The sequence below is a fragment of the Eupeodes corollae genome, chromosome 3, assembly GCF_945859685.1.
Source record: "Eupeodes corollae chromosome 3, idEupCoro1.1, whole genome shotgun sequence".
NCBI lineage: Eukaryota > Metazoa > Arthropoda > Insecta > Diptera > Syrphidae > Eupeodes > Eupeodes corollae.
In genome coordinates this window covers 33,000,494-33,011,939 of record NC_079149.1, presented here as the reverse complement: position 1 = coordinate 33,011,939, position 11,446 = coordinate 33,000,494, and the positions used below count along the sequence as shown (strand labels likewise).

The 11,446-nt window shown below is 34.2% G+C and overlaps 1 protein-coding gene across 1 annotated transcript; it reads right to left on the bottom strand.

The window, feature by feature from the left end:
• Positions 1-4,948: 4,948 nt before the first annotated feature.
• LOC129950407 (uncharacterized protein K02A2.6-like) lies at positions 4,949-9,196 on the bottom strand. Its single transcript, XM_056062349.1, has 3 exons — positions 6,473-9,196; positions 6,241-6,409; positions 4,949-6,132 (listed from the first exon to the last, which is right to left on the bottom strand). The coding sequence occupies exons 1-3, from the start codon at positions 9,194-9,196 to the stop codon at positions 4,949-4,951; spliced, it is 4,077 nt and encodes a 1,358-aa protein (XP_055918324.1).
• Positions 9,197-11,446: the final 2,250 nt, after the last annotated feature.

Genomic DNA, 11,446 nt, shown 5'->3' with positions numbered 1-11,446 from the left:
AGGCAGCCGAAAAGAGTGACTGCAACCATTCTGATATCGGATTCTAATTTCGTTGCGTTATTAAAAATTTGTATAGTCCCATTTTTAGCAATGGAGTAGTTTTTACCTATCAAATGTCAAAATGTGACACCTTTAAAAGTGGAAGCTAATTGCTATTCAAAATAAATCTTCCCTATTAAGACAAAACATACAACGCACATGTTTACTCAATCCAAAATGTTAACTCACAAAAATTTTGTGATAACACAAGTGTGACGATAACTTCTCACTGTTGCCCTTAGCAGGGTTCTTCTTACTTCAAGCAGACCTATTCTCCTTCAACTTTTTACTCGACTGCCCTTAAAGTCGCTAATCATTTTTAAAATGATTTCATAATTCAACTTTAATTGCTTTAAACCAGACTAAAAAATAAAATGTAACCAAACCTTTTTCTCTCATTTTAATTGTATACAAATTTTATTACAAAAACACATTTTTCCCTCTTCAAAATCATGTTTCCTTCATTATTTTAATAATAATAAGTAATAATAATCAGTTTACTTAATTTTCAAATAACAATATTTTACACCAATTCAAACATTTTTATATGAAATTACTTTTCCACTAAGCACTTCCTACCCCAATTTAATATACGAGTACACCAAAAAAGGAAAAAGCAAACATAAATAAAACAACAACACATTTTCACAATACCTAATAAGATTTTACCCGGTCTAATCTAATTCCTACTTTACACAATTAAATTCCCTTAATTAGCATTTTGCCATTTTGTTTGTGAGTGTGATCAAAAGGAAAAAATGAAAGCCATAAGCCACGCTATACCCTACCTACTTACCTTAAGCATTTCCTTGCTGTACTCTCGTTCGTACTTTAGCCATCATTTCGACTCACAGAAAAAACGAAAACAACACAAGAGAAAAAAGCTTTGAGTTACTTCCAGAAGTTAGGTTCATGATTTCAATCATAAGAACTCAGGGTGAATTATATTCCCTACAATCCTGGTATTAACGTGTGCCTCTAAATGCCATCCCCGCATCAGTAAAAATACCAAATAAAAGAAAAAGTACTTTTTCTTATGGCGAAGCCCGAAAACATTTTAACAGAAATCACATCGAAAATAGGACACGAAATGTAATCGTTAACTTAGATTTACTTTAATTAAGGGACCGTTATAAAATTTCCTTTTATTTAACAGCAGAAGTCAGTCCAAGGATCAAAAGTGATTTTGATAACATTATTCTATTTCCCACAATAGAAGAATGTTAAAAAATCCCCTCTTTCGCCAACAGGTTTCTGTAACATGGGAAATTTTAGCGTACCCCAAGGATTATTTTATTAACATTCTTCGTTTGTCTTTTATGACTCTGTTAAAATAACCCAAATATTTTTTTCCGGGATTTGTTAGCTTTTTGTTCGCCTTTTCTACCTTACCACAGCCGTACCGAAGAAAACTGGTGCAGTCATGCGCCCTTATGTTACCAACATAAAAATCCTTTTACTTGTTTAGCCTACTTTTTACAGCAGCAGCGGGACAACGACAACGATAACACAACGAGTGTGTAAGGGAATTTTAAAGTTTAATCATATGTTTTCTACGATTCTGCTTTTCCGTTCTTCCTCTATCCTTTATCCTGGCCTGTTGTGGAATGGTGGTTAAAAGGACTCTGATGTTTATGTTTTCATGGCATGTTCCTGCTTAGGTTGGCTGGCAGCGCTCTTTGTGTTTTGTATTTGTGTGAAATCTATAATTTATATCTGTGTTGGCGCGATGATGATTGCTTTTATATTTGGGCTTTAAAGTCCTTAGTCCTTCGTTTCGTACCTATATACTGACTGTACTCGTACTAGACTGCTAATAATGGATATTAGGATGACGAACGCGACAAGGGGTAGCTGCTATATTGCTACTGCTTGGCTGTGGCTTGGTTGATTTATCAGATCGGGGGTTTTGGAGTGAAAAGTTGAAAACATTTGACATGATTTTTTTTTTGGGGAGGTGGGAAGGGGGCTGAGGTTAGCTTCATGGGGGTGTCGAGGAGGGGAGTGTTCGGTGGTATTTCTGGGCACAGGTAGGGATATGTATGAAAGTTTGTATATAGGGAAAGGAATCACAATCGAATTTTAATGACTTGAAGTTTTTGTTTTATTAGTGGTGTAAGGTGATGTGAATTGCGGTAAACGATGAGGTTTTAAAAAAGGTTGAGGTTGAGCATTCAAGAAGAAAATTTAATTAAAGGCAGGTTGGTAGTTCGAAATAAAAACAACAACATTTCTTTGACACGAGTTTTGCTTTTTTTAAAAGCAAGCAAAGAAAGTGACTCTTGAAGATTGCTTGACATCTTTATTTAAATTTAATGGAACAAAGTCTTTAGTGAAAATTACGAAACAAGGCCCGGAGGCTTAGGAGTAAAATAACATCTCTTCCCTAAGGGTTTGTAATTTATTTAATGAAATAATCGAAACTTAATTGGTTCCATACATAAAGTTCAAAACTGATTTTAGAACCCTTGAAAATGTAATAAAGTTTAAAGCAATTTTGGACTTTATTTTACTCTTGAAAGAGTTACAGAAACCGAAACTAAAATAAAATGAAACTATGGACAAACCGAATTGAGAAAATATGAATAAACTACAAAATTTTTACTATTTTAAACTTTATTTTAAAACCATCTCACCTAATAAAAGTTCTACTGTTTAGAGTTCTTAAGATTTTCTGGCTACGTTTTGCTAACTTTTCTAAAAACGGTTAAAAGTAAGGAACGTTAAAACTTTAATTGTTTAATTAGTTAATAAAATCTACTTAAATTGGTAAAAATTAGTTTTTGACTAAAAATCTCGTTAACAAAACTAGATTTTAAAATAAAATTATTTTATTATATTGAAAATATTATTGGTAATTTTAAATTTTTTAAGAATAATTCAAGTGACAACGTTTTTTACGCAACACGAAAACCTTCAAACCTTTAAGCTAGACAAAGCGACAGTCGTCGATTTAGTGTGGGTCTCATTCCAGCCTCTTTTTTAAAACGAACTGAATTAATTTCAAGCTTAGGTTGTTAGATACATTACAAATTTAACAATAAGCAATATTGAAAAACTTCATCCCTGAGTTTTATTGAAAAATTGAAGATAGTTGTGGTTTAAATGATAAAATTTTGAAGAAGTCTCAAAAGACTTCCACTTTTCAAAACGAGTTCAGAAAGACAAGTAGGTGTTATTTAATATTTAGTTAAGTATGCTTTGTTTGTGCGCTTTTTTAGTGAATGTTACTACCATAAACAAAGATAAGAGATATGAAGGACCTTATTTGATATACGGTTTGGCCAGAAAATCCTTAGCATATTACGAAGACATCTATTCACAAAGGTTTGCAGTTTCTTGTAATGGCTGATGTAACCTTCCAAGGGCTACAATCATAAAGAGGCACAGATTCGATATTTGTGCAAAACAGTCGAAGCTTTGTTCCCAAGCTGAGTTATTCCTTCACATTTTCGACAGCATACCGAACGCCACTTTTGCTTTGCCGGTGCTGCAGATGACGTATTGTTCGGAAAGCTCTCTACTTTTTCCACCGCTTGCGAGGAAATATTTATTTGAGAGGATGGTCGGGTTTGTTTTGCGGGAATTAATTTTTAGGGATTAGTTTGTTCAGGCGCTTCAAAAGGCATCGGCTGCACGTGGTTTTCAAACACTCGGTTTAAAACCGAGGAAAAGTTTTTTTTCCACCTTCTGAATTGCTCATCAACCGAATTTATCACAATACCGTCTACTTCTTTCACCAAGTGTTGCTTTGAGTTGTGTGCACTGGTCAGTTATTTCGTTATTCTATAAACGGTCCTGCTGTCGCCCCTGTTACGGTATATTCTGTTTCTTGATTGATTGTTCGCACTTCGTGATACAGGTGGTCCCTGAATTGTTGACGGGTCTTGAAATCCTTTAGTCTGGCGATATTGAATTTGGGGGTACGTGTTACTCCATTGGATCTTCGGACTGTAGCTATACGCAATCTTAGGGTAGCTATCATTAAGTGGTGGTCAAGAGCAAGTCCCATTTCGGTGCCTCGGACATCCAAGACACTGCTTCTAAAGCGTCAACTAATCGTGAAGTGTTCAATTTGGTTGGAAGAAGCTTTTCTGTTCGTCGAAACCCAGCTAATTTTATGACACAATTTGTGTTCAAACATAGTGCCACCAATCACAAGCAATTGGCGTTGCAGAATTCAATGAACCTCTCACCATTATTATTGCAATTGCCGACTCCGTGAACACCCATCACATGCCTTAGCCCGTTGTTGTTACTGCCAATCTTAGCATTGAGGTCTCCCTTAACCAAAAAATATCTCCGCGGGGAGTTTTTTTGTAGGTGGATCCTAGTTGAAAATTATTCTTATAATTTGCTTTAAAATATCTGGAATCTATCCTATTAATTCAAATGGTTTTCCAGAAGAATACATGTTCCAGCTAAAATAGCCAGAACCTTCGCAACCGCAACACATAAAAGGTGGACCAGTGGAATCGTATAAAACAATTGTATTTTCAAACGCTTCGGATCTGTCTGTTTAAATTCTTTCTTAAAAACTTGCTATTTTCAATAATCAACATATCACATCTTTTTTGTGATGAAAGGCTTATCAGAAATCTATAAACTTCTTAAAGCATCTTCAAGTCCTAATTTAATAAACAAATTTAAAAAAAAAAACGAAAATCAACTGAAGTGTATTCAAAGAGATGTGTGCTGTTTGGTTGCTGATATAATACTATCCTTTATTCATTGTTCTCTCTTACTTACTAATAAATGACATCTATTTGTTAACTACATAAGGTTGGGTGCGTTCACTTTATCATAACACACAATTTAATCTATGGTGCGTTTATGAATACATTACAACTCCCTACTAAAGTTTTTTATATACATAGTTTCAAATTAACTAAATTATGCCATACAAATTTTAGACTAAATTACTTCGATATTGATCAGCAATGCTCGCTTTTGCAATGCTTGCAGTCTCTCGAATTGGTCGACTTGATGATGGAACGTTGCGAGTTTTTTCAATAACTTTTTCGTTTAAATCGTCTTCGTTCGAATCAAGTGCATCGTTGACTGGTTTAACTACCTCTTCCCCTTTCGATGGCACTGCGTGAACATCTATTGTATCGGGAGTACTTCTCCTTAAATTCGTATGTTCTCGTGTTTGCTGAGTCTCCTGTTTGATGGCCGCTGTACTCAATTCAGGTGTAACATCTTGACTTGTGCTTATTTCACGAATTTGATTCAAATGCCTTTTTATTTCTCTCCCGTTTTGAGTAATTACGCAACCATAATTTCGAGGACCAAATTTTTCTTTAATTTTCGCTGGTGTCCAGCTTGGCTTGTTGGGATTGGTATAGTCACGAATGTATACTTTATCACCAATCTCAAATGCTACTTCTCTTTTACCTCGAAAATTCGATATATTTTTCTTTTGGGCTTCAACAATGCTTTCCTTTACCAAAGGTGGTTTCAACAATGTAAAACGTGATTTTAATGTTCGGTTTAACATGACTTGTGATGGAGAAACTCCCGTGGTGCAATGCACACTAATGCGGTAATCGAATAGAAATATATTCAAAAAATAATCGAAATCGATTGGTTTTTTGTCTTCCAAGTTGGCTAAGAGTGACTTTTTTACTGTTTTTACGGAATTTTCTGCTTGGCCATTTGTAGCCGGATGGCCAGGTGCAGTAAAAATATGTTTGATATGATTATTTTTAATAAATTCCGCGAATTCATTTGACGTAAATTGCCTTCCGTTGTCACTGACAATTATATCGGGTAAACCGTATCTACAAAATGTTTCTCTCAGAAATTTGATAGTGCATGCCGATGTAATCGTTTTTGTTTTAAACACCTCAATCCATTTTGAAAAAGAATCAACAATTATTAGCAAATAATATCCGTGAATTGGACCTGCATAATCAATGTGAATTCTTGACCATGCATGATCCGCTGCGTTCCATGGAATCAATGCACTTTTTTCTGGACTGGGCTGTTGTAATCTGCATGCGTGACATGATTTAATTAAATCTTCAATGTCTCTATCGATTTTGGGCCACCAAATGAATGAACGGGCTAATGCCTTGGTTTTGACTATACCTAAATGGGATTTATGTAAATCCAACAAAATTTGTTTTCTTAATTTGTTAGGGATAATGCTACGGTAACCCCATAATAAACAATTGGATTCGACCGATAATTCATTACCCTTATTTTTATACGGAATAAATTCTTCACCTGTTAAGGTCGACACTGTACCACTTTGAACAGCGTCTATCAATTTGGACAAAACTTTATCTCTTCGTGTTTCAATTTGAATATTTTTGAAACTTAATTGAAGTTGATTATTCGAATTAATAAAGTTAATATAATTTGCCTGTTCAACATCAATAAAATTGATAAATTTATTTTCGCTCGCGGAATCATTTTCAAATTTGACCTGTGGTATGCGTGATAAAGTGTCAGCGTGATTCAATGAACCCTTAACATGACGTATCTTGAAATTAAAACCAGACAAAATGAATGCCCACCGTTGCATTCTTGCAGCCGCCATCAAAGGAATGCCTTTGTGCTCTCCGAATATTGAAATTAATGGTTTATGGTCAGTTTGCAAAATGAAATTAATGCCTATCAAATATTGATATAATTTAGTTACGCTAAAAACGATGGCAAGGGCTTCTTTTTGGATTGTACTATAATTTCGTTCTGCTGGAGATAATGAACGTGAAACGTATGCTACTGGTTTGAGCTCACCATTTTCAAACTCATGTGATAAAATACCAGCCACTGCTGTATCACAAGCGTCTGTTGTTAAAATAACTGGTTTTTCTCTGTCAAAATGAACTAACACTTGGTCACCGGTTATCTCCTTTTTTAACAATTCATATGCAGAATTCGTGGCGTCATTCCAATGAAATTTAGTGTCTTTTCTCAATAACTTATAAAAAGGTTCCATTTTTTGTGCAAAATTTGGAACAAATTTGGAGTAAAAATTTACCATTCCAATGAATGCCTTAACTTCAGATACATTTGTAGGTATTGGTGCGTGAAGCACGCTTCTAATATTGGTGTCGTTTTTCCTTAGGCCATTTTTGTCAATGGTAAAACCTAAGTACGAAATTTCTTCCATAAAAAATATGCATTTCTTAGGGTTCAGTCTCAATCCAACAGATTGTAATTTACCTAAGACGATCGTTAATGTTCTGCTATGGCTATGGGTGTCTGGCCCAGTGACGACAATATCGTCCATAAAATTTATGCAGTTAGGTATACCACGTAACAATGTTTCAATGGTTTTTTGGAAGATAGCCCCCGCTGGTTTTATGCCAAAAGCTAATCGCTTTACTCTAAATAAGCCTAAATGTGTACTAAGAGTACAAAGGTTTTGGGATTCATGGTCTAATTCTAACTGATTGTACGCATTCGATAGATCCAATTTACTGAACAACTGTCCTCCCTGCAGCGAAGCGAAAATCTCCTCGATACGGGGCAATGGATATTTGAAATCTACCAAAAATTTATTAAGAGTGACGCTAAAATCACCACAGATGCGTAAATCACCATTTGGTTTCATCACTGGCACAATCGGTGTTCCCCAATCAGCGTTATCGACTGGTTCCATCATACCAGAATCACAAAATTCATTTAGTTTTTGTTCAACAATTGGTTTCCATGCGAACGGCAACGCACGCGGTTTCCAAAAAATTGGTTTCGTGCCCGGCATGACCTCTAAATGTACTTTCGCGGTGGTAAATTTACCTAAACCTTCTTCAAAAACTTCACTAAAAGTAGTTTTTAATTTTTGAACAATTGTATTATAAACATTTGTATTATCTAAATTAGATGCAAAATTTTGAATTGGAACAGGATTGACTGAATTCTTCTGATTTGAAACGGTTGAGCTCGAACTTGAAATCGCGTTAACTTGTCTTAATTCAAAGTTGAAAACCCGAAGAAAATTTCTCCCTAATAAAATTGGTCGATTAACATTCGTGACTACCATTTCTACTTCCTCAGTTTGATCTCGATATTTTATGTTTGGTAAAAACTCACCGATAATTTCTATTCCATGACCACCGTAGTCATCGTATTTTTCTGTGTTTTGCTTTAAACAACGCGTGTCAAAATGCTTCCTGTATTGAGTTAAAGGCATCAACGAAATCGGAGACCCAGTGTCACATTCCACATCGAATTGGATACCGTTGATGTACACAGTTAAATCGAAAGTATTTGACTTACGGCTCCCGGAAATATTAAAAATAGAATACCAATCCGTTCCATCACCACATGTCGGTCCAACTTGAGTACCTGTGTTAACGAAAGTCGAAATATTAGGATTAGTTTCTTGAACATGAGAAATAGTGTGATTTAAATTAACAAAATTTGTCGATAAATTCTTCTCTTTTGAGCGGCAAATCGGCTTTAAATGTCCCTTTTTTCCGCATTTATCACAAGTAGCGTCTCTAAATTTGCAAGTTTGTGATTTGTGTGTCCTCCAGCCACAATGTTTGCATGCATCCCTTTTCTGGTGATGTCCGTTAGATCGCCTGTTGCGTTGAGTCCCGCTACTGTTGTTGCCTCGGACAAAGTTTACATCAGTTGACATTGAGTTACCCTTGAGTTTCACCTCGTGTATGAGCGCCTTCTTCAATGCCGTGGCTATCGTCAGCTTCTCGTCCTCTTCGCAAAATTTCTCAAACAATTTCTCGTTGTTGGCCATTCCCATGATAAATCGGTCACGTACAGCTTCGTCCAAATTGGCAAATTTGCATTTCAGTGCTAATGTTTTAACGCGTGCGTACCATGAATTGACTGATTCATCTGAATTTTTCGATGCGGTGTAAAAATTCAATCGTTCCCGATAAATCATTACCGGTGGCATAAAATGCTCTTCCAACAGCGTGCACAGTTCGTCATATTTTTTATCGCTTGGCCTTTTTGGGTCACAAAGTGCTCGTAACAGTGAATACGCATGTGTACCGATACTTTTCAACAGCGTCGCTTTTTTCGATGGCTCCAATGTCACATCAATGTCGGTGAAATGGATTTCTAAGCGCTCTTTCCATTCAGTAAAACTGTCTGTTTCTGGCGAAAATTCCGTCATTTGAGACGCTTGAAAAATAGTCATCTTTTGTTCGGTTTTTGATGTATCACCGTTTGGCATTCTTATGACTTTTACTTTAATTTTATTTTGCGCGAAAAAAAAATGTTACTAATCCTCGTCGCCAATTGAAGTGTATTCAAAGAGATGTGTGCTGTTTGGTTGCTGATATAATACTATCCTTTATTCATTGTTCTCTCTTACTTACTAATAAATGACATCTATTTGTTAACTACATAAGGTTGGGTGCGTTCACTTTATCATAACACACAATTTAATCTATGGTGCGTTTATGAATACATTACATCAACAATACAACAACAATCAAGATTGATGCAAGTGGCAGCCAGAAATTTACAAAATTGAATTTAAAAGTTACGAAAAGTAAACATTAAAAAAAAGAATATAAGGCCCAATGGTGATGAAAAGGAAATTGATAAATAGAACTGGTCCTCTCTTCAATACTGAACAGTTTTTAGTAATTCCTTGAAAGGCAAGGAATGGATTTAGTGCAGCTAGTGCAAAAATTGGGAAAATGGAGATTGTACAGGACGAAAGTAACGTTGCGCAACAGACTACTTAGAACTAGGGCCTAGTGACTTACAACTTTCAAACATTCCATCAGGGATGGTGGAGACCTACAGTTTTAAACCAAATTCGAACTTTAGATTTGAGAAAGCATTTTTCATGAAAATAAATTACTGTCAGTTCCTCTAAGAGACAGTACCAGGAAAAAAGAAAATGACACAGGCAGGGATTGAACCTCAGACCTTTTTCATGTACTTATTAATTTGCCCTTTCAAGAGTCTCGTTAACAACGATAGCTTGACAAAAGGAACTTTCGAAGCAATGTTGAATATTTGTATATTAATAGACCATTTTTATTATTTGCTATGATAATGCTTAAATTTTGAAGTATTATTTCAAAAAATATTTAATTCTTTTTTAAGGAAAGACACAAATTTAAAAATGTCGAAAGCTTATGTAGTTGTTCTTATCTCTTCTCCAATACGAGCTAACCCTGATAAAATGAAAAAAAATATGTTGACTAAAACTACTTCTTGACCGAAAAGGTATACACTTCACTTCAACTGAACGTGAAGAAACATTTTCAAAGACTTTTTCCCAAATATATGAGAGTTTTTGTGTCCTCTTTTAAACTACTTTCTTAAGATGTTAAAAAAAGAATTTCAAAAAAAATATCAAAATAAAATTGTAATTTTATATGAAATTGGCAACACCCCACAGAATATAATTTTCAACATTAAACAATTAATTACGGTTTACAGTATATTCTATAAAAAAGATAAGACACCAAATATAAAATATCTGGTATAATGGATTTATTTAAATTCGGGTTATTTTAAACGTGACTTTCAATAGGTCAGTTAGTATACTAAACATAAATAAACATTAATTTAAAGTTACCTTTCTGCCATAAGATTTATTGAAACAAAATTCTAAAAGTATAAACAAAAAATAAAACAAGTGTGAACTACGAATTCCAAAACGTCATGATTCATAAATTCTCTGATTAACACAATGATTTCTACGAAATATTTCACGACTTCATTTGAATAGAAAATAAATGCGTACATTTTATTTAAATAAAAACAATTCGCATATGCAAGACACTTTGATTAAAATACTGACAAATGAAGAATTGCTTGAAGCTTTTGAAAGTTTTATTTTTAATCCAAAAATGGCACAAACCATTTAGGAATCTAGACAATATGGCAACATTCAGTTACTACGCCTGCTTCGCTTAATCACATTTGAAAATTTATTTATACCTATTAGTGTTTCAGTTGAAGTTGTGCCTTTTCCTAAATAGTTCTGTCTAAAATTAAGTTAAATAATTTAATTTGAAGATGTTCAAAACATAAATCTCACTTTCTACATTTACATTTTCTGTTATCATTAACTCCACCAAAATTATTACTTACATCAAATCAAAAACGAATTCAATAAAATTAATGTTTCATAATTTAACTGACTATGAGTAATTTTTCCAAAAAAGTGCTTTAAAATTTACTTTGATAGTCGGTGATTGCATAGTGGTACATCAAACAAAAAATTATCGGTGCGGTCAAAGGGTACGAGTACGAGTATATCACTTTTATTAGAAATAAAGAAATTATTGAAATAAAATAAAATCGTCAGTGATGTCACCAAAGCCTATGGGCGAACGAATTTTAATTTTGAACGATTTTATTAACAGTTGTCAATTCTGACTTAAAAGTGTTTTCAATAAGAGAAAGTTATATTTAATTATGTTTCATTAAATAAACAAAGACTAGGAGCTCACTGATT

Bases quoted from the DNA above. Each gene is read 5' to 3' on its own strand.
- LOC129950407 (XM_056062349.1), bottom strand. From the start codon at position 9,196: ATGCCAAACGGTGATACATCAAAAACCGAACAAAAGATGACTATTTTT. The intron at 6,410-6,472 runs GTCAAATTTGAA...GATGTTGAACAG, and splicing joins CTTTATCACGCATACCACAG to GCAAATTATATTAACTTTAT. The intron at 6,133-6,240 runs GTAATGAATTAT...AATCCCATTTAG, and splicing joins TATTCCGTATAAAAATAAGG to GTATAGTCAAAACCAAGGCA.